Source organism: Leishmania braziliensis, chromosome 30 (assembly GCF_000002845.2).
Source record: "Leishmania braziliensis MHOM/BR/75/M2904 complete genome, chromosome 30".
In the NCBI taxonomy this organism is placed as follows: domain Eukaryota; phylum Euglenozoa; class Kinetoplastea; order Trypanosomatida; family Trypanosomatidae; genus Leishmania; species Leishmania braziliensis.
This window is the reverse complement of record NC_009322.2, coordinates 1,253,403-1,280,383: the sequence shown is the minus strand read 5'-3', so window position 1 is coordinate 1,280,383 and position 26,981 is coordinate 1,253,403. Positions and strand designations below refer to the sequence as shown.

At 56.8% G+C, this 26,981-nt stretch overlaps 10 protein-coding genes across 10 annotated transcripts; all 10 read right to left on the bottom strand.

Annotated features, from left to right (window-relative positions):
• Window positions 1-2,206: 2,206 nt before the first annotated feature.
• On the bottom strand, window positions 2,207-2,752 carry LBRM_30_3630 (putative ATP synthase, epsilon chain; the record flags this gene model as incomplete). Its single annotated transcript, XM_001566936.1, has 1 exon — window positions 2,207-2,752. One exon carries the CDS (start codon window positions 2,750-2,752, stop codon window positions 2,207-2,209), a length of 546 nt encoding a protein of 181 aa, XP_001566986.1.
• Window positions 2,753-3,599: 847 nt separating this feature from the next.
• On the bottom strand, window positions 3,600-4,034 carry LBRM_30_3620 (40S ribosomal protein S14; the record flags this gene model as incomplete). The annotated part of the gene is made up of 1 exon (XM_001566935.1): window positions 3,600-4,034. The coding sequence occupies one exon, from the start codon at window positions 4,032-4,034 to the stop codon at window positions 3,600-3,602; it is 435 nt and encodes a 144-aa protein (XP_001566985.1).
• A 754-nt stretch (window positions 4,035-4,788) lies between these two features.
• LBRM_30_3610 (putative serine/threonine-protein kinase) lies at window positions 4,789-7,017 on the bottom strand (the record flags this gene model as incomplete). The annotated part of the gene is made up of 1 exon (XM_001566934.1): window positions 4,789-7,017. One exon carries the CDS (start codon window positions 7,015-7,017, stop codon window positions 4,789-4,791), a length of 2,229 nt encoding a protein of 742 aa, XP_001566984.1.
• Window positions 7,018-9,439: 2,422 nt separating this feature from the next.
• Window positions 9,440-10,243, bottom strand: LBRM_30_3600 (putative zinc finger-domain protein; the record flags this gene model as incomplete). Its single annotated transcript, XM_001566933.1, has 1 exon — window positions 9,440-10,243. One exon carries the CDS (start codon window positions 10,241-10,243, stop codon window positions 9,440-9,442), a length of 804 nt encoding a protein of 267 aa, XP_001566983.1.
• Window positions 10,244-11,262: 1,019 nt separating this feature from the next.
• On the bottom strand, window positions 11,263-11,751 carry LBRM_30_3590 (putative mago nashi-like protein; the record flags this gene model as incomplete). The annotated part of the gene is made up of 1 exon (XM_001566932.1): window positions 11,263-11,751. One exon carries the CDS (start codon window positions 11,749-11,751, stop codon window positions 11,263-11,265), a length of 489 nt encoding a protein of 162 aa, XP_001566982.1.
• A 2,006-nt stretch (window positions 11,752-13,757) lies between these two features.
• LBRM_30_3580 (cytochrome p450-like protein) lies at window positions 13,758-15,287 on the bottom strand (the record flags this gene model as incomplete). The annotated part of the gene is made up of 1 exon (XM_001566931.1): window positions 13,758-15,287. One exon carries the CDS (start codon window positions 15,285-15,287, stop codon window positions 13,758-13,760), a length of 1,530 nt encoding a protein of 509 aa, XP_001566981.1.
• Window positions 15,288-16,367: 1,080 nt separating this feature from the next.
• LBRM_30_3570 (conserved hypothetical protein) lies at window positions 16,368-17,762 on the bottom strand (the record flags this gene model as incomplete). The annotated part of the gene is made up of 1 exon (XM_001566930.1): window positions 16,368-17,762. One exon carries the CDS (start codon window positions 17,760-17,762, stop codon window positions 16,368-16,370), a length of 1,395 nt encoding a protein of 464 aa, XP_001566980.1.
• Window positions 17,763-19,553: 1,791 nt separating this feature from the next.
• Window positions 19,554-20,297, bottom strand: LBRM_30_3560 (conserved hypothetical protein; the record flags this gene model as incomplete). The annotated part of the gene is made up of 1 exon (XM_001566929.1): window positions 19,554-20,297. The coding sequence occupies one exon, from the start codon at window positions 20,295-20,297 to the stop codon at window positions 19,554-19,556; it is 744 nt and encodes a 247-aa protein (XP_001566979.1).
• A 1,458-nt stretch (window positions 20,298-21,755) lies between these two features.
• LBRM_30_3550 (S-adenosylmethionine synthetase) lies at window positions 21,756-22,934 on the bottom strand (the record flags this gene model as incomplete). The annotated part of the gene is made up of 1 exon (XM_001566928.1): window positions 21,756-22,934. The coding sequence occupies one exon, from the start codon at window positions 22,932-22,934 to the stop codon at window positions 21,756-21,758; it is 1,179 nt and encodes a 392-aa protein (XP_001566978.1).
• Window positions 22,935-23,658: 724 nt separating this feature from the next.
• Window positions 23,659-25,353, bottom strand: LBRM_30_3540 (conserved hypothetical protein; the record flags this gene model as incomplete). Its single annotated transcript, XM_001566927.2, has 1 exon — window positions 23,659-25,353. The coding sequence occupies one exon, from the start codon at window positions 25,351-25,353 to the stop codon at window positions 23,659-23,661; it is 1,695 nt and encodes a 564-aa protein (XP_001566977.2).
• Between the last annotated feature and the right edge of the window lie 1,628 nt (window positions 25,354-26,981).

Here is a 26,981-nt window from a genome sequence, read left to right as displayed (position 1 = left end):
GGGCGACGCCCATATAGTCCCACAACACACGCTACACACAGCCGTTGCAGTGAAGACGCTGAGAGTCACGAGTTCTGTCGACGCACGCAGCACAGATCCAGACAAGACAAAAAACACGCAAAGAGGACAAGAGACAAAGTGAAATTCAGAGGGCATTCAGAGGGATGAGAAAGGGTCTATGTACACGTCTCTGATGAACGAAATGCACGGGCCCATTAATAGGCATAAACGCCCTTCGATCATTTGTTTATATCACGCATGTTTCCTCCTGAACGCAGCACACCATTGTACAACAAGTCATTCAGCAGATCCATGCATACCACCCACAGCCCACCGACCTCGGCTGCACTGCAGCTAAATCCTGGTCGTCCAGCACGCACCATCCTGCCGTCGAATCGGGCCATGCAACCAGCGAGCTCTTCCAGCCCCTCTCCGCCCCTTCAGGGACCTTTTGCTCGGCGGCGGCGGCGCCCGGCGTGCGGGTAGAGCAGGGGGGTGGGTGGCCCCGGCGCGTGCCGCATGAGCTCGGGGAGGAGGTCGGCCAGCCGCCGGTCAGGGTCCTCGGTGCCCTGCACCCCCCTGCACACTCACCCGCCCGTAGGCAGTAACGCGGCGTGGAGGCGGGCCACGTCGGCGCTCGGCGAACGCGGCCGCGGGCTTCGGGGCGCTCTCGTCATGCAGGCAGCGTCCGTGCCACATCAGCGCACCCGGTCGGACCTAGGAGGCGCCGCGCGTGTCGCGCACATGCACTCCGGGGCTCAGTGGCACGGACCTCTTCGCGCCTGCTCCTCTCACCTCTGCGTGCCATGCCTGGGTGCGACACACCGTGCCAGCTGCGCTTGGCCGGGCATACGCACGGTGCCCGCACTTACAGATCCTGGGGCCTGCTTCAGAGCGGCGCTGCTGCCTGGCGAACGAGGGGGAGGGGGGTGCGTGCCTGGATGGCCTGCCCGCATATGCCACGACAGGGGGGGGGTGCTGCCATGAGCCTGGGGCGGCAGGGGCAGTCCGCCTTCCACTGAATCTGCGCGCCTCTGACAGGCGTGCGTGTAGGTGGTGGAATCCTCCACGCGATTCTCAGTGAGCCGATCCGAGCGTGATCATGGCCGCACGTCCCTTCTGCGCAGCGCCAGTCACGCCATGTCCGCCGGCGCCAAGAGTCGGCAGCCACACACACCTGAGCCCAGGCTGCAGGCTGCTGGACGTCCCCAGAGAGAGTGTGTGTGTGTGTGTGCGGGTACGACACTCGGATACCAGGGTGAGGTGCTCGGCGTCATTACGGACTGCAATGGCGAGAAGAGCATGATAAAGTTGACTTCCAGTAAGGTATATAAAGAGACGAAGAGAAGGAGCAATGTAATGGTCAAGGGTGGGGGGATGAGGAAGGAGAGCAGCAGGGAAAGAGGAAAAAAGTTGGGCATCGCGGAAGTATGTTGGAAAAGGTCAAACAAGCAGTGTCACCATACACAGCGAGCTAGGAAAGGAGTGCCAGTGCCCCTCTAAAACGAATAGCTCGCTAAAAAGCTGTTACAAGCAAGAGGCTTCTGTGCGAATACGTGCGGCCATCTTATTTTAGTGGATGAACTGAAACGTACCAAAGAAGGTGGTCTCCTTTGTCATTGCTCAACTAGTATGACGTCTCGCATCTCTCCTTTCCCCTCTTGCTGTGTCAGCAGCGTCACTGCTTGTATGAGTTGCCCACGATGCTTCGGCAGTTTTTAGACCTGCGCTTCGTCGTTGTTGTGCATCGACACGCTCCTATTCTGCATGCGGTTGTGTGTACAGTTTTTTTTTTCTTACTATCCTACAGTTAACAACTGCCTAATAACTAAAGATGCGTCTGTGGGTCTGGAGGAGCGTGCTTGAGAAAATGGGCAGTGACAGTACCCCGCGCAGCTGGTGAGCGCTGCCTCTGAACCCTGCAAGCGAAGTGGGACAAAAGAAACGTAATGCGTCGCAGTAGGTGTCATATGCCAACTCCGTGGGCGCTGCATGGTGGAGGAGGAGAGAACGATGGCAGGCTCGAAGAGAAGCCATTCTTCAGTGGGTACACTCGGAGGGTGGAAACGGGATACGCTTCAACGCTGTAAGTCCTGCAGTGAGAAACACAGAGATGGGTCCAGCAGACCCCCACCTTCGTGCTGAACGTGGCCGTGCACTTCTGACCACGTGGGAGCAGGGCGCAACTCCATAAAATGCTCCCAGCTTACATGTGCTTGAGGCTCTGAAGGACCGACTCGAGCACGCTGATGCGAATCTCAACGACCGCCTTCGCCTTCTCGTCATAGGCACTACTCAAAGCTGATTGCTGCTGCGCGAGCGCCTTCTCTGCGGCATCGACATCAAGCTCAGAGAGTGGGATGCACTCCACGCAGTTAATATCACAGGAACCTTCGTTGTTGATGTGGGCAAAACCGCCGCTTGTAAAGAACTTTTCCACCGTACCGTCCGTCATCTCCACCGTCAGTGGCGCCGGTGCCAGCTGCGTGATTTTGTACGCGTGACTGGGGTACACTCCGTTCTCGCCGTTAACGCCCATGACCGTGACGCACTTAACAGGCGCCTCCTTGAAGAGAAATTCGTCCTGGCGGGTGATGGTGAGGCGCAGTGTATCCATATTCTCGTAGGCGGAGTGGATATCCTTGTCTATAACCTTGTGCTCCATGAACTCAAATGCCTCAGGTAGCTCGTGATGATCGGCGAGCAGGGGCAACGTACGCCCCACCAAGCGACGGCCACAGAACCGGAACATTCTCTCGTGCAGCACAGAAAATGAACGAGGTGGTGCAAGACACGGTGGGTGGGTGGGAGGGGTGCGGAAATGCTGCCGAAAGGAGGGACGTGAGCGGGTGAGAAAATCAAAGCAGCAGAATACGCGCTCACCACTGTTCTCTCTCTTCTTTGGTGCGCGATGGATGGCGCTCACGTTGCTGTGCGCCACCGTGGGAGGCAGAGAAGAGGAAGGAGGCAGTTAGGAGAGATGCAAAAGAGGAGAAGCAGAATGCGACAGGGAAAAGAAAGTTGAGGAAGCGTTATGCGTGGAAAATAATAGTTGCGTAGACACCGCATCTCATGTCCACTTGGTTCCTTCTGGAAGAAGGGACGCCTTGTCATTGCCATCACTAGGTCATCCCATGGCTCCCAAGGGTACGATGTGGTGGCCCCACTTCATCGAGACAGGATAAGGCAGCGAAGAGGTCAGGTGGTGAAGCGGGAAGGAAGAGCATGGCAACTCTGTTATGGAAAACGTGGAGGACTCTGTTTTGCCCAACGCTGCGCCACGCTGCCACCACCCCACGAGAGCACAGCGCGTTGTCTCCTCCTCCTCCTCCTCCTCTACCTACTGCAACCAGCACATCCCAAGAACATCGGTCCTCTCAACAGGGCCGTTAGATGTCCAGTGCCACAGCCGGTGTACGGGATTAAAATGGGGAAAGCAATCGGAAGAGTCACGGCTGTTGTTTTCTGCGCAATTTGCTTTTCATTTTTTCAAGGGTGAAAGGAAGAGAAATCACAAAGATAAAGACACCAGTAATATGCGGCTTGTTGCCTTGGTCTGAACGGCTGAGCAGTCAGCAATGTATGCGCTATGAAGAACTTTAGAGGCGGCGACCACGGCGGGATCCCTTGCGGCGGGTGGAGTCGGTCGGAATCGGTGTGACATCCTCGATGCGGCCAATCTTCATGCCAGCACGGGCGAGTGCGCGGAGGGCGGCCTGGGCGCCAGGGCCAGGGGACTTGGTGCGCACTCCACCGACGGCGCGCATCTTGACGTGCAGGGCATTGATGCCGCACTCCTTGCAGCGAGCCACGACGTCCTGGGCGGCCATCATGGCAGCGTAGGGAGAAGACTCATCGCGATCGGCCTTCACCTTCATACCACCTGTGACCTTCACGTACGTTTCGCGGCCTGACATGTCCGTCACGTGCACGAACGTGTCATTGAAGGAAGCGAAGATGTGCACGACGCCGTAAACAAGTTCGCCCTTCTTCACGTTCGGGCCGTACTCCTTAACTTCCTGCTTCTTGGACATGCTGGTAACCTACACGAGAGTCAACACAGCGAGATGAAGAAGGGGGTGGGGGTGGCGCACGATGGAGAGGGCACACATAAGTTCAGTGCACAGTCCGAAAGCCAAAAAAGGGCAGTGAGTGTTTCGATTTGCACCACCGAGAGCACAAACGTTAGAGGTGGAGTTGTACGTGCGTATGTGTGTCGCCCAAAAAGACAGGGAAGCGCAGGACGAGAGGGATGCAGTCCCAAGTGCGCCAGTACGCAAAAAAAAAAAAAATAGGAGAGCGGCAATCAGGCCACGTGAACCAAGAGCAGAGTCACAGGGAAAGAGTGGAGACATTGCAGGGCGAGCAAGAGAGAGGTGCAACAGGTACCACATTCCTGCCGTTGTCATTAGCAGTGGACGAGTGGACAGCCGTCGTCCTCGCGTTGTCCGCAAAAGAAGAGGTGAAAATTGCGTACTTTTTCCATGCATTGGTGTCCACTTCAGTTACCCTTGAGATGCTGCCCTGAGCTGCCGTACACATCGGAGGCGGAGCAGCGCGCACCGTGCAGTTACACTATTGTGATAAGCAGGATCCCCTCGAAGCCAGCGGGCTGTTGCGACAACGGGAAGGAAGGCAACAAAGCTCAGTAGCGAAGATGCGTCAAAGGCGTCTTCGTTCTTTGCTGAAAGTATGCGCACACTTGCATCTGCGCCTCTCTGCACCGTGAGTGCAGTTTCGCGTTTCCTGTTTGTTGCTTTGTGTCCATCTTAGAAATAACCTTACCTTCTAGTCAGTGCCGTCGTCACTCTCTTCATCTTCTTTATCTGTAGAGTCCGCCTTGCCTTCTTCAACGCCATGGTTGCTACAAGCCACGCCACCCACAGCCACCTCAACTGGCTTCTCAGAGTCCTGCGTGGATTCCTTGTCATCATCGCTGCTGTCGTCCTCGTCCTCATTATCCGCCTCATCTCCAGCGCTGCCACGGTCGCTCGAGAGACGGTCCGCCTCCTCTGAGAGCAGACGAATCACCTCCGCGGCAGCCTTATGGGTTGCGGCGTCGTCTAAGAAGTTCCCGGCGAGAACTGACTGAACGTCAGCAATGGTCAACCCTCGTTCCTCTAGGTAGGTGCGGTTCAGAATCGGATGCTCCTCCCAGTACCGGAAGGCCTCAGAGCGGTCGGCACCGTTGTTCAGCTGCCGGGAGCGATTCGCTTTCCGTTCGCTGGAATAGGAGGACGAGTAGGAATCCAAAGAGCTATCACTGTCAGTTTCCTCTTCGTCGTCCGAAGCAGAGCCTTCTTCGTCGTCACCCCCCTCATCAACAAAGCACAGCGGTGCGTAGTCATCCTCCTGGATATCAAAGAAGGCGTCGTGATCGCGCAGCATCGCGGCGGGGGTGGCGCGGGTGTCGGGGGAGTACTTGAGCATGGGTAGCAGGAAGTCGGCGATCTCCTTTGCCTTTTTTTTCGTGAACTTGTGCCGCTGATGCAGTACATCCTCTAGGATCCAGTACTGCAGATCTTTAATGTTGCGCAAGACTCCTTTGGAGTTGTAGTAGTGGCTTCGGTACTTGCCGTCGCCCAGTCGCATGCTCTCCGGCAGATCACCGAGAAGCTCGCTCATCAGAGCCAGGTGATCCTCATCGCGCGAGTAGTCATCGCCCTTCTTTGGGTCGAAAAGGAACTGACCCGTAATGAGCTCGAAAATCATGCAGGCGCAAGACCAAATGTCGATTGAAGTAGAGTACGACTCGCCTAGAATGACCTCCGGGCAGCGATACTGCCGTGTCTGCACCTCGTCTGTGAATTGTTTGTATGTCCAGCAGCTATTACCAAAGTCGGCGAGGATGACGTGGTGAAAACGCTCGACCTCCCACTCCGGATCCGTCTTGCTCAACTCTGAATCCGTATCCCCGTTCTCGTTCGTGCCGCGCTCGTCGCCTCTAGATGTATGCTCGCCATCCTTCTCGCACAGCAGCGTCTTTCGTTCCTCCTTTGCCAGCTTCTTGTAGTAGCGCCTTCGCTGTGACTTTGTCATGGTCTTGGGGTCGCGCTCCGTAAGCTTTGGGCGCTGATGCAGGGGAGGAGGGTGAAAGTGCTTCATCAGCGATATTATAGAGTGCTTCGGGGTGGATAAGAGTACATTCTCTGGCTTCAGGTCTGTGTGGATGATGTCAATAGAGTTGATGTGGTCAAGCCCAATGAGCACCTGCCGCGCAATGCACTTGACAATGGGTAGAGGAATACCGCGGTACTCGTAGCGCTCCATCAGGGAGAGCAAGTTCTCGCCGTACACGTCAAAGAGCATGCAAACGTGCGTCCCGTTCGGCCCCGTGTGCTTGAAGTAGTCGTTCAAGCGAGCACAACAACGAGTCTTGTGCGGGTCTGCTTCCATAATCTCCGTGAGCAGTTTGATCTCATCGTAGGCGGCCTCGCTGTAGCTTGCCGCCGATTTCTGAATCTTCATTGCCTGGTAACGCTCCTTGTGGTAGTCCCACACCAGCCACACCGTAGAGAAGTAGCCCCAGCCTAGCTTCTTGACGACGCGGTAGCGGTTGTTGTAGACTTCACCAATGACTACGTGGTGGTAGCCGCCCTTGCGGTACTCACGAGAGGGCTCGTTTGCCGTGTCACTGTAGTCTTCCTCAGTGCCACCGCCGTCGCCGTCGTTGCTCTCTTCGTCGCCCTCGCCCTCACTACGGTGCGTTGTGCCCTGCTGCTGGAGTTTGTTGGTGATCGTGTGCCCCTGCTCCTTTGTCATGCCGCTTTTAAAGAGGACGCTCTCCTTTTCGACCAGCTCCTGTCGCTTCTTCTTTGCCTTGATAAGGGGCTGCGGCTCCACCACCAGCTCCTCGCGCTCGATTTCTTCAACGAGGGCCTCCACGCTTTCACGCACATCGCGACTTACGCTGCTTGCAGGATCTATGAACTTAGCCTTGCGCTTGCACTTGTCATTCTTGTTTCCCCTCTTCAATACACCTTTTGCTGGTTTACCGTGCTTCTTTGACTTCCCCATTTCCGAGCGTCCACGGCTGCGTGCGTGTCTGCGGGGACGTTGTTTGGTACTATGCTTGTCGTGAGAGAGGAGCAAAGAGGCCCGGCTGGGACGCAGAAAGAAATCTAAAACCGAAAAAAGCGAATAGCCAGCGCTACAATGGAGAAGCGGATCCAAAACGGGAAGCGATGAGGAGAAATCAGCACAACACACAACGGTGGGGCGTCACAGAAAGGGGGGCGTTTGGTTAAGGATCCAATGACACTCGAAAGGGCGCAGATGAGATCAACACAGAAGAGAGAGAAGAACGGGGGGAGAAATCGCCGTGGTCGTGTGGGTGGCAGCGCCGGCACAGGCAGAAGTGCGTCAAAAGTGGGGGGGGGGGGGGGCGTTGAACGGAAACGGGAGGGCTGAATCGACACAAGAAAGAGCGCAAAGGAAAGACGAAAGGGAGAAGGCACACGGACAAGCACTAAACGCTCCAGTAAAGCGTGAAAAGCAGATGTGTGGGGAAGGGCGCGAGGGTCTGAGGGTAAACTGACAAGAGCATCGGAGAGAGGAAGGGAGCAAGATGGCTATGGTATACACACCGTCTGTTGATAGAAAAGATGTGTATTCTCGCTTCAAAGGACAACTGAACAGGCGGATGCGTAGCGGTGCGAACGAATCGATCATGCGAACATACACAAAAGCGAACAGCGCGAACTCTCTCGGTACCCTCGACACGTTGTCGCTGCGTGCGTATTTCTGTGTGGGTGTCAGCTGTGTGAAAGAGGGAGGGGGAGGTGAGTGGAGAAAAAAAAACAGCTGAAGGGCGTAGCGTGGCCAGCCCGGTAGAGAGAAGAGCGCGTGTGATGAAATAGCAACAGTGGCGAAATCGAGTTGTTCGAAAAGCGAGGATGATGGTGAGGGAAACAAGCACACGACAGAGAGATCCATTTCAGGGGTAGAGTGCCGCCACGCCAGAGGTAATGAGACTGCATCGCTGGCAGTGGCCGCGAAAGACCAACGCAGTCGGGAACTCAAACAGGAGCCGCAAAGGCAAATGTCGCTCTTTGTCATGTGCCGATTTTTCTCTTTTGGTTTCGACAATTTTCGTGTCTTAGTATTGAACTCACAACAAGGAGAAGGAGCACACAGCGACACACATGCAGATACACCGCAATGCACACCTGCACAGCAACGTGTGTCAGTGTGGGAGCCCACTCTTTTCATCGCTACTACGTCACTCCTCACAGGTCATGAGAAGAGAACGAAAAAAAAAAAGCAGCGCAAATTGAAAACAGCGGTCTATGCGCGCAGAAACACACGCATACCAGCGGCGCTGGCAAGCCCTATCATGCCTTCCGCACCGGTCACCGCCCAATAACGATCACACACGCATAGACAGACGCTACGACACCACCATGTGGACTCAGCGGCGCCTACGCCCATGAGCCTCTCCAGTAATGCCAGAGAGAGACCAGTAAGGCCGCAGCGGCACAAGCACAAACGTCACAGAAGACGGAGAGAAAAAAAACGATCAACAAGACGAGCAGCAAAAGACGAGTGAAAAGCGGGCGTTATCTGCTCAAATGCACGACGATAGAGCTGGTAGCTGCGCTTATATCGACCCCAGGGTTGGGAGGGTTGGGTGGGGAGGGGGGGGGGGGGGGCTGACTTTTGTGCAGATGGGAAAAGGGGCGATATGCGCGTGAAGGTGCTGGTCAGAGAGACGGACCAAGAGAGCAGTTCACAACATCAACCAGTGGTAGACGAAGAGACGAGAAACAAAGGGAAGAGGACCAGGAGCAGGCGGAGCAGCGGTGCGAAGGGCGAAGCGCAAACACGTTACTACGGGTGAATGTGTCAGCTGTACAGATCGGCAACACCGAAGTCAAAAGAGCAGGATTGGACAACTTATAAGAAGAGGTGCCTCCACCCCACCCGTCCCCGACACATCATATGTTTCGCGACAGACGGCCTGTCCTACACGCCCCTATCGAATGCATCGCGCTTACATCAACGTGCGCCCTGGGTCATTTTAGCAAAAATGCGAGAACACCAACGGAGCGCTACGAAGAAGTGAGAAGAAACCGCATGATCTCCGCAGGAATATCCGTGCATGCGGGAGGCATGTGAACAGCGCACGCCGGTGAGAATACGCACCGCCCCCGCTAACTCTGCCAGAAGGACTTCTACAACAGGCAATGCGCCACTTACGACAACGACACATTCACTCACTCTTTCTTTCCTTCTTCGCTGCGTGTCTTGTGGGGTGGCGGGAGGAAAAGGGGGAAGAGGGTGAACGACTGCTCGTCAGCCATCTCTTGCTGCGCTCCTTGTCTCCACTTTTCATCATCACATGTGCGCCTGGGCTTCCTCCAACACCGACGTGAGCACTAAAAGAGGAAGGAGGGGTAGAGGTTCTGAAGAACGTCGGCAAAGGAATGCGACACTGCGCTCACTGCTGCAAAGCACGTAGTAGCTCCTCAATACGCGCACTCTCGTAGTCTTTTCCAGTCTCCCCACCGTCATCAGTTGAGGATGTGGCGGGGGCGGTGTAAAATGCATCATCCTTCTTCGTATCCGCCTCAGAGAAGCTCACCAGCTGCGCCTCCCATTGATCGAGCAACCCTTTGACCTCTGGAGAGCTATCCGCTGCATTACGCAGTTGCTGATTGCGGGCAAACAGTTCCTTTGCGAGTAGCTCGCACTGCTGCGTCTTCTCCTCCAACTTCCTCTTAGACACACCATGCTGGGCCTGCTCACGGCGCAGCATGCCCTCAAGTGTGGTGTTGGCTTCAACGTGCACTGCCACGAGCTCGCGCTGATGAAGGACTTCTTTGTACAACATATCTAGCAACTGCTCGAGTGTGTAGTGGCCTGACGAAGGCGGCGGCGGCGGTGCCTGCGAGGAACGCAGAGGAGGCGTGTTGCCAGGAGAGAGGTGCTGCGGGCGCAGCACCGGTGTGTGCCCATCAGGCCGTAAAGGCGCGCGGAGTTCCTCGACGCCGTGGGCAAAGGTGCAGCCGCGGAAGTTGCATGTCCCTGTCTGCTCCCAGTTGCGGCAGATGGTTGTTTTGTACTTGGTGGGGTCGACACCGACACGCTTCGGCACCCCTACGTACTGCTCGTCCCCCAAGGAGAACGATGGCGGCGCTTGCTGTCCGTGAGACTGCGGCAGCAAGGACGGCGAGACGTAGGGGTGCATCACAGGGCTGGGATGCGACGACGAGTAGTTGCCACCTTTGACGGAGAAAGTCATGGGTCCGGTATGGATGCTTGTTGTGAGAATATGTAACACGAACGGCGCCGTTCGCAGACAGATATTCTCAACCAACGGCAGAATCAACGAGAGCAGGCCTATACAGTACAAGAAGCGGAGAGGGACAGCTCACGCCGGGTGGGCATGCATGCTTGCGATCCCGTTCCAACCGTGCAAGCGAAAGGGGTCCACAACGGTGTATCACGATTTTGTCCTCTTCTCTACGTTGTGCTTCTTTGTGCTCTACTGCGCGGGTCGCTCTTGTCGGGGCTTGTCGACTGAGAGAGAATAAGAGGCGCTGTGAGACGGTATTGGCGTGTACGTGCGCGTCGGTGTGTATTTGTGCGCGAGGGTGGCAAGTGCGGGTGCGTCGTACACGTCTTGGTGTTCTATGCAGAGGTGAAAGGGGGGCACTGTTGCGTGCTGATTCGCTGCGACAGCGGTGACGCGTCGGCGTTGGTTAGTGAGAGGAGGGAAGGAACATATGGAAACACAAAGAAGTACGAGAGTACGACACACGCACACGCTGTCCTGCTGCAGCTTACGAGAGGACCAAAGGGCAGGGATACGAGCAGCAAATAAGAGGGAAAGAGAAAGGCGTCTTCACACGTGGCAAGGCACCGTTGTGAGAAGAACAACTAAAAAATCGCATGAGAACTCTGATCGCCGTTGGAGCGTACCGGACAGTCTTCTGCTCTCATTTCGCCACTCTCCATTCTGCTAGAATATCCTTCCATCATCTACCATGGCTGTAAGCACGCACCTTCTCGACCACTCTTGTGCATCGCGGCACAGACTTACTGCCACACGCCCAAACCAACACGAGGGTCATGGCAGAGGCAGAATAGAAAACGCACACACGGAGATGCGGCTCACAGTAGCCATGCTGCATATTTTGTTCCGGTGTTCTCCGTGTTACGAAGCAACGCTCCCCAGCGCTGCGTACTTCACCGCACGCGGAGAACTTCACCTGAACAACCTCTCGTCCTCCACTCGAGACATAAAACGTCACTTCTACTTTAGATCGGTTTAATCTTAAAGTGAATGGAGACCAGCGCAAAGATAAGCGCCTTAATGTCCCGCACAAAGTTGTAGAACCTCACCAGACCGACGGTCTCCGAACTATTCGGGATGTCGGCCATAGACGTCAACTTGTTCGTCACCAGCGATATGTGGGTGTTGCCGAGGTGAATCTCCAACTCCTGTCGCCCATTGCGATCCGGAGTTGGCCACCGCTCATCGTCACTTTCGCACACAGCGTACCGCAGAATAAGCCTCTTCACCTCCTCCAGCACCGCTGGAGAGACCCGAGCTTGCTTCTTGATAATGAAGTCATTTCGGTAGTTGCTGTTATTGACGTACTTAAGGGAACCAGTATCGGAGATCTCAAACTCGAGGAACTCATTGCCGTAGCGACCCGTATGCCCTGAGTAATACCGTACGTAGTACAACTGAGACTCAACCGTCTCCGCCGGCGAGACTGCAGCCACACCCTTCTCTTCCGCCATTGTGCTGGGGTGCTCTGGGGGGGGGGGGGGGGGTATCCGCTGATTTGCAAATGACTGCGATTGTGCGCGTGTTGGAATGGGCTGTGAACAAGACACATGCAGGTAGTAACCCGTTCTGCTCTGGCGAATACCCTCCTTTTGAGAAAGTATGTGTTTACTCGAGCGTGGGTTAGTCGGGGTGGAGAAGGGAGGGAAAAGAAACAGGGGAAGTGAATGTGTGAAGTCACAGGAAGAACAGTGTGTGGGTGTGGGTGAGCATGTGCGGGGTGAGAAGAGATAACAGGCGGGAGGCTGATGCAGCTCTAACGCCGAGAACTGCCAAGGCCGTGTATAACACTTTCTGTGCTAAACATGTCCGATCCCATACAACTGCGCCAAATCGTCCCCCCCCCCCTCCCCTCCTCTCTCTCCGCTTTCCAGATGCATCGATTAAGTAGCGGCGTAACTCTACTCCGCGTGACGTGGGGTCATCATGGTGTTAGTCCTCTGCCACATCACAGTGCCCTTCCATCCACAACCACTAGTGTCTTCGTTGCCGGAAATGGAAGAGGTGGCCGCAAGCCAAGCAACACGAGGGCCCAACAAACAAAACCAACGAAGGGTGCTTCGGTGAGTATCCATGAACGCAGGGGGTAAGCCAAGTCACCCGAGACCGCACCCCACTGCAATGGGTGTCGAGAGCACCATATGGCTTTTCCGCAGCGCTAAGGCCACCAATCGCCTTTCCCTCTCTCACTGGCAGCAGCCGCTTGTACCTCTATTGATTCGCCTTTCTTTCTCTTGCTTCCCGTGTTTTGTTTTGCTTCCACTGTGGAAGACACTACCTGTCATAGTGACCGGAAATCATACTATAAAATCAAATTCAGAACGACCTAAAGTCAACGTGGCGTTCCCCTTGCCGCCCAATCACCCGTCTCGCTCTCTTTGCTGTTCCCTTCCTCGGTTGGGTGCACAGCCCATGGGACTCAGAACAATAGAGCGAGTTGTCGGGGAAGGGGGGAGCAGCACCGGGGTGGAGTGTATGTAGCACAGCGGTAAAGAGAGAGAAATCTACGAGAAGCAACAACAAGCCGGAAAAAAGGAAAAAGGGAGGAAGAGAAGACGTGGAAACACTATGCCAGCCTCCTAGGTTGGCATCGGCAGAAACAGTAGAAAAGGCAAATATTTGAAAGGAAAAAAAAAGAAGAACGATGGACAAAATTCTCTTGAAAGAGAAAGTAAAACCGCCGAGATTACCCACGTAGTGGGTGGAGGAGAGCCAAAGTGACGTGGGAAAACGAAGAAGACTGGTTGAAGTGGGAAGAAGAAAAGGAAAAAGAAAAAAGGGCGGACATTCTTCGGGTGGGTACAGAAAATACACGGCTGAAAGAGAACAGCAAAACAAAAGAGAGAAGACGGGGTGGGAACAAAGAGGAACAGGCGAAACGAAGAAAAAAAGAGAGATGCGGTCCACTCCCTGAATGCGCACAATCAAGAGATGCGCGGCGGCACCGATGCTTGGCAACGGCGTATGAACGTCTCTTCTTCCTCCCCCCACTTTGATTTGGGGATTCGGCTGGCACCATTCCCTACTCCTATACAAGCAAACCTTCTAGTACGCTCATCCTCCTCTCTTCCACCTTTTCTGCTTCGGTGCTCGGAGAAGAAGATATCCGCAGTACACATTTCCCTTTTCCATTTTTCTTGGACCAGTTACTACCCCACTTTTCATTTATTCATTCTCGGGAGGGAGGTGTCTTGTTCTACCTTTTCCTCCCCTACCCGCCACCTTCTTGGCATGTGCATTACGTTCACTTCCGAGATCAGTGCGGAGACACAGACGCCTGTTAGAGGGTGAGACCTGAGAGAGGTGGAGGGAGAGTGGCGCAGCGGCGACAAACTCGTCGCGCTCTCGTCTCTTCTGGTCTTCCATGAGTGTATGTGCTCAAGCGCAAGTGTATCAGCAAGGTACAGTGAAAGAAATATGTATGTCATGTGTTACCCTCCCAGGCGCCCCCCTCCTCCGTCTACATAACCTTCTCAACCTTGGGCTCCATCCCTCCACGATAGCGCCATGTCAGTAGGCAGTCGTGGGGATACAAGGTGGGCAGGTACAGAATCTTGTCGGAATTAGGAGTGCGTATGCGCTGCCACTCAGCGTGATGTGCGATGAGCGCGAGGTACACAGTGAGGTGGTTGATGGCGTAGTTGTACCCAACACAACGGTGCGGACCCACACCGAATGGAATGAACTGCTTCGCAAACTTGCGGTCCTCTTGGCGCTCGGCACTCATGCGATCAGGGTCGTACGTATCGGGGTTCGTGAAGCCCTCTCGACAGCACGCCACTAGCGACGGAATGATCATACTGCCCTTCGGCACGACCGTCTTCGCATCCAACTGGAAGTCACTGTGGACCTTCATGGGCACCATCGGCGCTGGGGGGAAGAGGCGGAGCTGCTCCATCACGCACTGACGCGTGAACGTCATCTCCTGCACCAAGTCGTACGTCAGCGGCTCGTTGTTGGGGCGGAGGCGATCCTGCTCCTTGCGAACACGCTCCAGAATCTCCGGGTGGTCGGCCATTGTCGCCGTGATCATGGTCAGGCTGGCAGTCGACGCATCCTGCGAAGCGAAGAGAAAGTCGAGCATGGTGTCCGCCATAGCGTGGTCGGACGCGTACGCCGGCGCGTCTTCGCCTTCATCCTCCGCCTCCTTGACTTTCTCCATCACCGTTGCTGTCCAAAAGTCGAGCAGGCAGTGTGGCTCGGCATCCGGCTTCGCCATGCGCGCCTTGCTGCGGCGCACCGCAGCCTGAAGTTCCACCATAGCCAGCTTTCGGGCCTGTACCGCCTTGTATAGCGCGGTTCCAGGCAGGTACACTGGGGCAGAGAGAAAGCCATGGGTGATGGTGTTGTAGTTGCGCGTGAACTCCGTGCGGTTGTGAAGGTGTTCACCAAGGAACACCGTCTGCGAGGTCTCGCAATTCAACTCGCGGATGTGCGTGCGCATCTCCTCCGGGGTGCCACCCCACGGGTAGTCCTTCACCCAGCGGCCTATATGCTCGTGAATGAGGTGTTCTTGGATCGGCAAGTAAAGGGAAAGGGCCTTGGTAGTGAAAAGGTTCATAAAGCTAGAGCGCAACGCCTTGTGTCCTGGGCCGCTCTGGAATGCAATGTTGTTGTCGCCGAGAATCACCTTGCCGCTGGGGTGCAGCTGGAGGCTAAGAGTATCCTCGCCGTTGATAGCGAAGATCTTGTGGCACAGGTCCGTGCGTGTCACGAAGACGACAAATTGCGTGAGGATGGCCAGCCAGCTGTAGCCGTGCGGGTCGTATTGCCGCTGACGCTCCCAGAAGCTGTAGGGATCCTTGATCATGGTAACAACCCCGCCGAGAAACGGGGTCGCTGTCAGCGGGCCAGCCATCTTGAACTTGTGGATGCGCGCAAACATAATGCTGGTGAACGCGTGCGCTGTGGCGTAGGCGAGGGTCAGGAAAATGACCACCTCTACCACATACGGCAGCTGAACACCGAGAAGACGACTAAACGCAGCCATTGTGTAGAAGCAGACAAGAACAGAGGGAGTAGCAGCAGCGAATGCCAATAACACCTGAATGACTGAGCAAAAAGATCAGGAAAAGAAAATAGGATGCAAACGAGGCTACAGTACATAAAAAACTGCTGAGAGGTGGAGAGCGGCGGATGGTGGAAACACACAACACACACACACACACGCAGGGGAGGGGGGTATGCAAGAAACAGAGGCACCACCGCGCGAACAGAGATGATCCGAGTGTATGTGCGGGTGTGAAAGGGGTGCACTGCTGACTGGTGAACACAGTTCACGCTCTTTCTAGGAAATGTATGGCCAGAGAAATGATTGACTCAAGCTGTGCATCTGTATACATGTGTGTTGGTATTTTACCGCACAGTGGTGCGCAGAGAAAGAAATGTGGGTAGAAGACGCGACAAGAACAAGCAAAGAAGAACAGGGCAGATAAACGTGGAGGTGAGGGCACGCATGTGTCTCAGGTAGAGCCAAACTTCACGTCAGTGAGCAGCACTTTCCGTGGCATCCGAGCCCGGCCTCTCAGCTGCATGCAGGCAGTGAGCACGCGGAGAAGCGAAAGGGAACGTGATCTGCGTGCGGATTAAGGCAGACACGTTACATCAGCCATGAGTACGACTCCACAAATCACCTTTCACGGAGAGAAAAAGGGGGGCAGTTAATGTAACCTCGAAAGAGATTCACACTGACCCTCACAGCAGTTTACTTCAGAGATCACTCTTTTCCACCATTGCGCAGCGCCACCACAGCCTTGTCGATACGTACCCGAATGTAAAAAGGAGGAGTGTATCGCGTAGCACCGTCGCCAGTGGGTTGGACTACAGCAGAAGAGGAAAAAAGTATGGGAAAAAGTGCAATTGGCGGAGCGTGTGCTAGGAGTTTATTTATCTGCGATTCAACACCGGGGGGGGGGGGGGGTGTCTCTGACGAAGGGTTCACATAGCTCGCCTGCACGGAAAAAGCGCCGTGCACAACCCCCACACGTCGTCAGTGGGTATGCTGCACCTTATCACAACGATCTCTATGAAAGAGGGGTAACACTGAACGAGGAAGAAAGAAAGAAGTGAACTACTCCCCCCTCCTTGTCGGAGATGAAGTTCCGCTGGACAGCTGTACGGTCACTGCCGACTTGCTTCGCCGGACTGCCTCGGTAAGACACTGCAACGCCTCCACTGCCCACGCCCCTGATGCTGACCCTAAGGCAGTCCGCACCTCCTTCTTGAAAAAGACGACAATCGCACGTGCCTCTGGTGACATGCCAAGCTCGCGAACACTCATATACACGCGTGGCCAACACGCGCGAGCCAACGGAGTCATGGAGCCGTTCTTTGTCAAGCGTGATTTGCGTTCCACCCAGTTCAGCCCGTCTCTCTCGAGGACCACTCGTGATGCTTCGATCGGCGCCGATGCCGCAATACGACGCAAGCGAAGACCGAAGAGCTCACAAAAGCACGACAGCGCTCGCCTCACGTTCGTGCGCACCGCCTTGCTCGACTTGCATGCCGCCATTTCCTCCCGCTCCGCGGGGCTGCTATCAGCGTAAGCGACAGGGAAGAGATACTGCAAAAAGAGCGGCACACCGCCATCACCAGTGCTGTCGGGAGCCGCAGCTGCAGTACTCTGGGAGGCAGCTCTCAACTTGGGCCACCACGTGTTGCACTCTGGACCGAAGAGCACTGCCGTCGTCACTGGTACCGCCGCGGCATCCTCCTCCAGCGCCATCTGAGAGACAGCCGCGCTCGGTAGTGGAGACTCACCAGTAAGAAAGGCCAGCCAGTGGCAACGCCGCGTGTCCTTCGTCTGCAGTCGGGCTCCCTTTTCGCTCAGGTACTTCAACGTCCGCTGCTGCCGCCGCCGGCGCCGCTCCCGCGCCACGCGGATTTTGCCTAGCTGTGAGGTCGGTCCCAGGAGATGCTCCTCCAGTCGCAGGCTGAGAAGCTCACGAGCAGCTCGGCGATTCAGCCACAGCGAAGGAAAGCGGCTGAACTTCACGATGAGTCCAGAGGGTACGTGTTTCACGATAGCGGTCTGCATTCGCCTGTTCGTCGCCTGCCCACCTGGGCCTTTGCCCAGCGTACTCATCTCCTCCACATCCTCTTCGCGAAAGAAGTAGTTCTTCTCGAACGGAACGCTGTAGTACTTTGTCAGCTTAGACGTGACCCGATCGCTCTGTCGCTTTCTTCGCTTTTCAGAGAGCAGTCGCATAATGTCCAGCCTGACACGTGGATGCAGAGCATCATAGAGTGCCTTCGCGTCCTGTGCTGACATCTTCTTCATCGCGTGCACCAGCTCCTTTGCCTCCCCACAGCGTCCGCTCGTGTTGAAGGCGGCATAGCGGCGCCGACTGGGACGCTTCTCTACACTCCCGCTACCATGCACAAAGCATGCACCATCACAGATGGTATGCGAGAACACGGAGGACCAAAGCAACACAGGAGCCCGGCGTGCCAACAGCGCCTGCATGAGAGATGTACAGTGCGCGAAAGCCGCAGCTCTCCTCTTTGTACCCGCTAGTCACTAAGGTAAGAGCAATGTGCTTATTCTCCTCCCTTAATTATGTAGTTGTCGGTGAAGTCAGCGCGACATGTACCGCCACGCCAGTGAACCGGAGAGAAAAAACGAAGAGTACAGCGTGAATCAACGTCCACACACGAAAGCGAACAACAATGTGAAGGGACACACTCAGAATTCCGCAAAAACTCCCACGTGCATGATGTGCGATAGTTGGAGGAGTCAGTAAGTAATCTGTTAGTGTTGAAGCAGGGCATTTGCAGAGACTTTCTCACAGAGAAGCTATGCGAGAATCCACCCAATCCCTGCGGCGCATTCTTGTGTGCACAGTCACTGGCACAAACAGTCAGAGGAGGCACAACAAGATGCACTCACTGTTGCAAACTCCACCTGCCCCCTCCCTCCCCCAAAGAAGAGAGGCGCAGAGGTGCGACAAAGTCAAAGAAGCCTACGCTTTGACATGCACAAGGCAACTCCCCGATGACGCCGAGCACCTCACCCTGGTATCCGAGTGTCGTACCCGCACACACACACACACTCTCTCTCTGGGGACGTCCAGCAGCCTGCAGCCTGGGCTCAGGTGTGTGTGGCTGCCGACTCTTGGTGCCGGCGGACATGGCGTGACTGGCGCTGCGCAGAAGGGACGTGCGGCCATGATCACGCTCGGATCGGCTCACTGAGAATCGCGTGGAGGATTCCACCACCTACACGCACGCCTGTCAGAGGCGCGCAGATTCAGTCGAAGGCGGACTGCCCCTGCCGCCCCAGGCTCATGGCAGCACCCCCCCCTGTCGTGGCATATGCGGGCAGGCCATCCAGGCACGCACCCCCCTCCCCCTCGTTCGCCAGGCAGCAGCGCCGCTCTGAAGCAGGCCCCAGGATCTGTAAGTGCGGGCACCGTGCGTATGCCCGGCCAAGCGCTGCTGGCACGGTGTGTCGCACCCAGGCATGGCACGCAGAGGTGAGAGGAGCAGGCGCGAAGTGGTTCGTGCCACTGAGCCCCGGAGTGCATGTGCGCGACACGCGCGGCGCCTCCTAGGTCCGACCGGGTGCGCTGGTGTGGCACGGACGCTGCCTGCATGACGAGAGCGCCCCGAAGCCCGCGGCCGCGTTCGCCGAGCGCAGACGTGGCCCGCCTCCACGCCGCGTTACTGCCTACGGGCGGGTGAGTGTGCAGGGGGGTGCAGGGGCACCGAGGACCCTGACCGGCGGCTGGCCGACCTCCTCCCCGAGCTCATGCGGCACGCGCCGGGGCCACCCACCCCCCTGCTCTACCCGCACGCCGGGCGCCGCCGCCGCCGAGCAAAAGGACCCTGAAGGGGCGGAGAAGGGCTGGAAGAGCTCGCTGGTTGCATGGCCCGATTCGACGGCAGGACGGTGCGTGCTGGACGACCAGGATTTAGCTGCAGTGCAGCCGAGGTCGGTGGGCTGTGGGTGGTATGCATGGATCTGCTGAATGACTTGTTGTACAGTGGTGTGCTGCGCAGAACAAAAGAAGTGGAGATAAAATTCCGCTCGCACAGACCGAAGGTAAGGCAGGCGGAGTGTCATGGCTCGAACTTAGCAAAGACGACGACGTGGTGGTGCGTGGGAAGACGTCGCTGTTTACTGACAAACAACAGCAGGGCACAGAGAGAGAGAGGACAGGGCAGTCCTGGAAACGGCTGCCTGAAGAGCTAACTCAAGCGCTCGTCAGGCAACCATGAATCGCTCAACGGGTGCAGCATCGAACTATGCCTGGCACTACTGCAGACCATACGGCATGTTCTGACGTGGCCCATCATCGGAGTGCCGCGGTTTCTCTAGTTCCAAGTCTGGGAGCGCAAAATCCTGCATCTCGTACTCGCGGTCAAACGGACCAGTGCGTGTGAGCACCTTGCGCTTACTCCACTTATCCACAAAGATGCTCTTTTGCGGGTACGGCCCCTTCCACGGATCCAGTCGGTCCTTGAGCACAAAATCCTGGTAGTCCTCCCCGAAGAGCTCATTCGTGCCGCCGCGGTAGTTGTACACGTGTTGGTAGTACTGCTTGCGCCACTCCCAGCCAGCCTGCTCGGATGCCAGACCGTTGTGCGAGATCAATATGACGTCGTCGTCCTTGGCTGGCTTTGGGAAGCCGTACATTTCTTGGAACTCGTCGTTGGTGAGCTGCAAGGCGTACTCGACCTCATCGCGCGGCAGCCACATGCTATGCGGCACCCAGCGGTGCATTTTTGCTGGTGACATACGGCAGTCGATAATGACTGTGCGCGGCTCGGGATAGCGAGTGAGATGCTCCATATCTTTTAGATAGGCCTGATGGCACAGCAGGTGGTGATAGGCGGCGTACTGGCCCTGCTCGTAGAGGAATTTATGACGATCAAAGTACCATGGCTGGTACTCCTTTGGATGCCAATTGAACCACTCTCTAGGGTTGATCTCACCGTCGATCATCATGTGGTGACGCGTGCGCCGGTCGGACTGGAGAAGAAGACGTACTGTTTTCATGGCTGGCCCTGGTGCAGCTAGTGCGCTCTGAGCGAGCGGGAAGATGCGGGGCAAAGGACGCCAGCAACAACACCTTGGGAAACAAAGTGTCACACTGCGCTAGCGAAGCACAACGTGCCAACCCCAAAAGGAAGAGGCGTTACGGAATGCAGGAAAAGACGGGGTACACTTTCACTAAAAAGGGCGAGACGACTTTATCATAGCAGGAAGTAACGCCGAAGCGCCGAGTCCAGGAGCTCCACCCCATTAACTCGTCATCCCCTACGCGCTGGTCGCCACACAGCACTGCGTGATTCCCGTGACGCTTCAGCCCAACAGGAAATATGACCACGAGTAACCACAGCGAGGCGTGAAACGACACCACGCAACCTCCCTTCTGCTTTTCGTTTTTGCTCGCATTTGCCGTTGGCATTAACACAGTTGTGCATGCCATTCAAGAAAAAGTTGAGGTAATACAACCAACTCGGACGCCCGAAAATTGCCGCGCTTTTGAGTGCAACCTCTTAACGATCATCCACATCTCAGCACACAAAACCGGAAAAGTCACGTGTAGACCAGGGCCTGTTCAAGACGTGCAATCTGGGCGGCAACACCCCCCTCCCATCAACTGCGCTTCTCTCACTCAGCACGACAGTGGTCAGCATCATAAAGCTTCGGTAGGTACCGTCAAAAAAGAAAAATAGATTACTTTCTTCCTTTAGTTGTCATTATACAACGAACCAGTCAGCAGCTCCATGCATACCACCCACAGCCCACCAACCTCGGCTGCACTGCAGCTAAATCCTGGTCGTCCAGCACGCACCGTCCTGCCGTCGAATCGGGCCATGCAACCAGCGAGCTCTTCCAGCCCTTCTCCGCCCCTTCAGGGTCCTTTTGCTCGGCGGCGGCGGCGACCGGCGTGCGGGTAGAGCAGGGGGGTGGGTGGCCCCGGCGCGTGCCGCATGAGCTCGGGGAGGAGATCGGCCAGCCGCCGGCCAGGGTCCTCGGAGCTCCTGCACTCACCCCCGCCCCCCGTCCGTAGGCAGTAACGCGGCGTGGAGGCGGGCCTCGTCTGCGCTCGGGCTATCTGAGAGACATCCGAAAGGGGGAGAGAGGCAAAAACTGGAAAAAGGCGCGAACAAGCAGACACGCCGAGACTGAACGAAAAAAAATATATATATATTTAAAACCAAAAGGCAAAGAGAAAACGAAAGTGCATCACATGTCTGTTACCCAACATGATCAGCGCACAAAAACGCAGAGAGAGAATGGACGAAAGAGAGGGGAAAAAAAGAAGACGGGAGGGGGGCCTGGGGCAGCAGCTTCCTACAGCGCTGCCCTGAGTCAGAACGCAAGCTTCCTTAGGTAGAAACACGCCTTTCAGTCGATGAGGAAGGAATCGATCCGCTCAGCGGGAGGGAGAGTGGGGGCGCCGCGCTCAGTACACTGTACGAAAATGTGACCGAGAAAGTCCTTCGCTTACTCGACGATCTTCTTCGGCACCTCCCAGGTGAACCCGCCCTTGCCTGAATCGTCCCTGCGACCGAAGTGGCCGAATCGGGACGTCTCGTAGTAGATAGGGCGACGCAGGCTCAGTTCCTGGATGATGTCGTACGGGCGCAGCTTGAAGTTCTTCTTCACAATCTCCAGAATCCTCGCGTCATCGTACTTGCCAGTGCCGTACGTCTCCACGTGCATGCTGAGCGGTTCCGCTACACTGATGGCGTACGCGAGCTGCACAAGACAGCGGCGCGCCAGCCCACCCGCAACGATCGACTTCGCGATCCAGCGTGCGGCGTACGCGGCAGAGCGGTCCACCTTTGAGGGATCTTTGCCGGAGAAGGCCCCACCGCCGTGCGCTCCCCAGCCGCCGTACGTGTCTACGATGATCTTACGGCCGGTGAGACCTGCGTCGCCATGCGGCCCGCCGCGCACGAAGCGGCCAGAGGGGTTCAGCCAGTACTTTGTCTCCGCGTCTAGCATGTTCGCGGGGATCACAGCCTTGATCACCTTCTCCATCAGGTCTATGCTGATCTTCTCGTTCGTCACGTGCTCGACGTGCTGGGCAGAGATCAGCACCACGGCCACGCGCTTCGGCGTCAGCACCTGCTTGCCCTCGCGCGTGTCGTAGTCGTACTCCACCGTCACCTGCGTCTTCGCATCCGGGCGGGCCCACTCTAGGCTGCCGTCGCGGCGCAGCTCGCTGTACTTCTTTGCAAGGCCACGGGCCAGCTCGTACGTCAGCGGCATCAGCGTCTCCGTCTCGTCTGTCGCGTAACCGAACACCATGCCCTGGTCACCGGCGCCGAGATCCTCGCTATCGAAGTTGCCCAGCCCCTGGCAGATGTCCGGCGACTGCTGCTCAATCGCAATCAGGACGTTGCACGACTCGTAGTCCAGACCCTTCTCTGCCGAATCGAAGCCGATGTCCTTAATCGTATCGCGGACGATCTTTTGATAGTCCAGAACGGCCTTCGACGTGATCTCGCCAAACACCATCACCATGCCGGTCTTTGCGCAGGACTCGCACGCGACCTTCGAGAACGGGTCGCTGGCGAGGCACGCGTCGAGCACGGCATCAGACACCTGGTCACACAGTTTGTCCGGGTGTCCCTCGGTCACGTGCTCGGAGGAGAAAAGGATGCTGTGGAGGGACATTATGAAGGTGAGGTGATAAGGTGAGTGAAGTGCGTTTTACTGTGGGTAGGGCCGAAGAAAGAGCGTGTGTGTACGAGCACAACAACGGCAGCAGATTTGGAGTTGAGCTCAACGGTGAGAACGTAGAAAAGAAAACAGAGAGATGTGCAGCGATAAGTATGTGAGATGAACGTGAGTGGGACGCAGAGAGGGGGTCGTGCAGAGGACGTTGACAAAGATGCAGCACGAGCATGGGAAGGAGCGAGCAGACACCCACATGCTCGCGGTACACTTATCATACGCTGTCGCCACCCTTTCGACAGGCTGCGTTGGCGGGAATGGATGAAGTCAGCTCCATGCATCAGTCGGTAAAGGGGAAGCAGAGACAGGACACTACTCTCAGTGCCTCTCCGCCTGCCTGCCTCCCCGAAAACACCTCTCACTTTTTACAGCCCAGCTGGGCTTCTGCACAGCTAACACGTTCGCGAGTTTGTCCATTGTCGATTTCGTCGTAGCTGAGTGACGCGGGTCTATTCGTGTTTGGAGTTTTTTTTTTTGGCGTCGTCTTTGAAAACTCCAGCCAACGCGACTGCGTGGATTAAAAAGGGAGCTGAGCAGACAAAGAAGCAACACATCTGCGTGCGTAAAGGAGCGGCGCTGTTGAACAAGGCCTATCACTCCCGCGCGCTCGTCGATGGCTGCTTGACCATGTGCACGCGTGTGCGCCCTCCCGAGGCAGTCATCATTACTCCCCTTCATCATCCACGACCTCGATTGTGGAATGTTGCTCTGGCCTCACAGCCTTGTACACAATCTTGAGGGGGCTACCAAGCTCTGTCTCCACCACATATTCAACCTGGGCCACTCCCTGCTGCGAATACGAAGCGATCCAGTCCCTGAGGCGGTAGTTGACGATGATGTCCTCTGGTTTCATGGCAGCCCCGCATAGTGGACAGTTCCACACGTTTTGACGAGCACATTGCATGAGCACCGCCGTCAGTTCCATGCACTGCAGGTGCTCGCAGTAAATGCTCCGCACAGGCATCTCCATCGTGAGCGTGGTGATGGGACACTGAATCTTCACTGACGCCTCCGTGATCGCCACGGCGCCGCGCTCGCCGCAAGATGACAACGGCGATCGTTGGATGACAGGCGCTCTAGGCTTTCGATACGTGGATACGATGTGCTCACCGAGGTTGGTCAATCCCACTTCCTCCACAAGCACACAAGCGATGACGCCGCGCCACATCTCCATCTCGGTCACATCGCCGGAGAAGATCACCTGTAGGGAGAAGAGTTCCCGCTCAATCGAGAGCACAAGGGACGTGATATCCACCGTGATTGCGGTCTTAACGGCGGCTGCCTCCTTGGAGGGGGAAAGCTGCCAGTTTGGTGGAAGAGAGACGGGTCTGTCGTTAACGTAGAGCGACATGGCAAGCTCAGACCCCTCCATCTTTATTGGCACCATCCACCCTGTAGTATGCTCATAGTTCTCTGTCAAAGGCACGAGAAGCACGCGCAGCTGCGGCGAGAGGCCTTCCGCCGGTCCCTCACGCAGCGCGTGAGGAGCGGACAGTGTCGTGGCTAGATTGCTGTTTTCGACCGCCACCGCCCCGAGAATGTCCACGAAGCGGTACACGGGGGACAACACAAACCTTGATGGATTCTCGAAGACTTCGTGGCGGAGCACTTTGAGCACGTGACGCCTTGAAGCCTGAACAAATGGTATGACGTCTTCCTTCCCGTCGCTCGTCGCATGCCCCTCGCGGACACCGGTCGGCAAAGGCGAGAAGCAGCTGCCCGGGGCGGGCTCCGATACACTATGCGCAGCGGGCAGCGTTACCGAGCGAGCATACAGCCCACCACTGGGGTTACGCCTAGGGCGCTTTGAAGCCTCTTCAGTCGCTGGAAGAGAAGCCGCCGCCAGTACGCTACGGTGCGTAGCTGCAGGTGGCACCGGAAAGGTTGGAGGCGCCGCGGGCCGTTGTCGTTTTCGGCCCTGCCGCTTCGGGGCCTCTTCCTTGCGCAAGCCGTTTGCCGCTACAGAGACTCGAACCTGCCGCAACTCCTGTCGGAGGCGCGTTGCTGTTGACCCGCGCACCGCGTTCAGCAGTGACTCAACGTTACGCAACTCGGCAGCCGTGAACGGCAGCGCATCGCGTGTCTTTTCTCGCTCAGTTATCGGAGTAGGCACCGCAGGTGGGTTGGCAGGAGGCAAACTCGGGAGACGGCCACGATGATAGTCGCTCAGGGCCTTGGACGCCGCCTCCGCCACTGTCTCGTTAGCAAACCACGCATTCTCTTCGGGGGTGCGGGTGTGTGGTTCTGCGTGCAACGGGCGTACGTGTGCCTTGTCAGCAGAAGTAAGAGGATAAAGCTCCCCTGGGCTGTGATACAACTCTACGCAGCAGTCTTCACCGGCGCAAAGAAAGGCCTGCATCCCCGCGTCCGTCTCTCTCACCGCGCCGGGCCACCAAACACCGTCGTCGCACTTGACCCACACCTGCGCGTTGGGCGGGTATCGCATCCCAAGAGAAACGCAATACGCCAGCAAAACTGGATGAAAGACCAGAAAGGAAAGGGAAGAATCGTAACGAGGAGGAGCGCGCACACACACACACCGTGTAAACGGTCTCTACCCGCCTCGCTCTCTCTCTCTTAGCACCGCGAAGATCGACACTAGCCTGCAGCAGACAGTCTTCGTGTGTGTCAGTTAACCACCTCAAGAAAGCGACACGCGAGCACTCCCCTCTCCCGCATCGCTGCGACGCATGAATGAACGAAAAGTGAGGAATAGACACAGCCAGACAGGCGTGCCTCGATTCCGCATGCAGAACACTTCAAGGCCACCAAGCGAAGCTGGAAAAGGCAAAGTTTATTGGGTAAGAGGGAAAGAAAGTGCAACGTGCAAAGTAGACATACTAAATAACATACAACAGAGAGCCTGCCCCTCATTGAGGCTCAATGTTGACGCGCACACCAAAGGCGCACAAGCACAAGCCGCTACTCGCTTCGTCCACCACTCGATCGATATTTGACGAATGCAAACACTTCTGCGGCTCCTCCATCGCCTACGCTCACTTGTCGTGCAAATCGCAGCGAGGATGCAAAAGATTCTATTTTCTCTGCGCAGCACACCACTGTACAACAAGCCAGTCAGCAGCTCCATGCATACCACCCACAGCCCACCGACCTCGGCTGCACTGCAGCTAAATCCTGGTCGTCCAGCACGCACCGTCCTGCCGTCGAATCGGGCCATGCAACCAGCGAGCTCTTCCAGCCCTTCTCCGCCCCTTCAGGGACCTTTTGCTCGGCGGCGGCGGCGACCGGCGTGCGGGTAGAGCAGGGGGGTGGGTGGCCCCGGCGCGTGCCGCATGAGCTCGGGGAGGAGATCGGCCAGCCGCCGGCCAGGGTCCTCGGAGCTCCTGCACTCACCCCCGCCCCCCGTCCGTAGGCAGTAACGCGGCGTGGAGGCGGGCCACGTCGGCGCTCGGCGAACGCGGCCGCGGGCTTCGGGGCGCTCTCGTCATGCAGGCAGCGTCCGTGCCACATCAGCGCACCCGGTCGGACCTAGGAGGCGCCGCGCGTGTCGCGCACATGCACTCCGGGGCTCAGTGGCACGGACCTCTTCGCGCCTGCTCCTCTCACCTCTGCGTGCCATGCCTGGGTGCGACACACCGTGCCAGCAGCGCTTGGCCGGGCATACGCACGGTGCCCGCACTTACAGATCCTGGGGCCTGCTTCAGAGCGGCGCTGCTGCCTGGCGAACGAGGGGGAGGGGGGTGCGTGCCTGGATGGCCTGCCCGCATATGCCACGACAGGGGGGGGGGGGGGGGGGTGCTGCCATGAGCCTGGGGCGGCAGGGGCAGTCCGCCTTCGACTGAATCTGCGCGCCTCTGACGGGCGTCAATGTGTCAAGCGGGAGGGCCTCGTGCATAGGCGTGTGCCTACGCCCAAAGAGCTCATCGCTTGTCTTTGTGAAGGGGCACATGGAGGTAGTAGCATGTCCCCGACGGTGTAATCCCACGCGGCGCAGGGTTATTGTGCGTAATCAGAGGATCTCGTGAA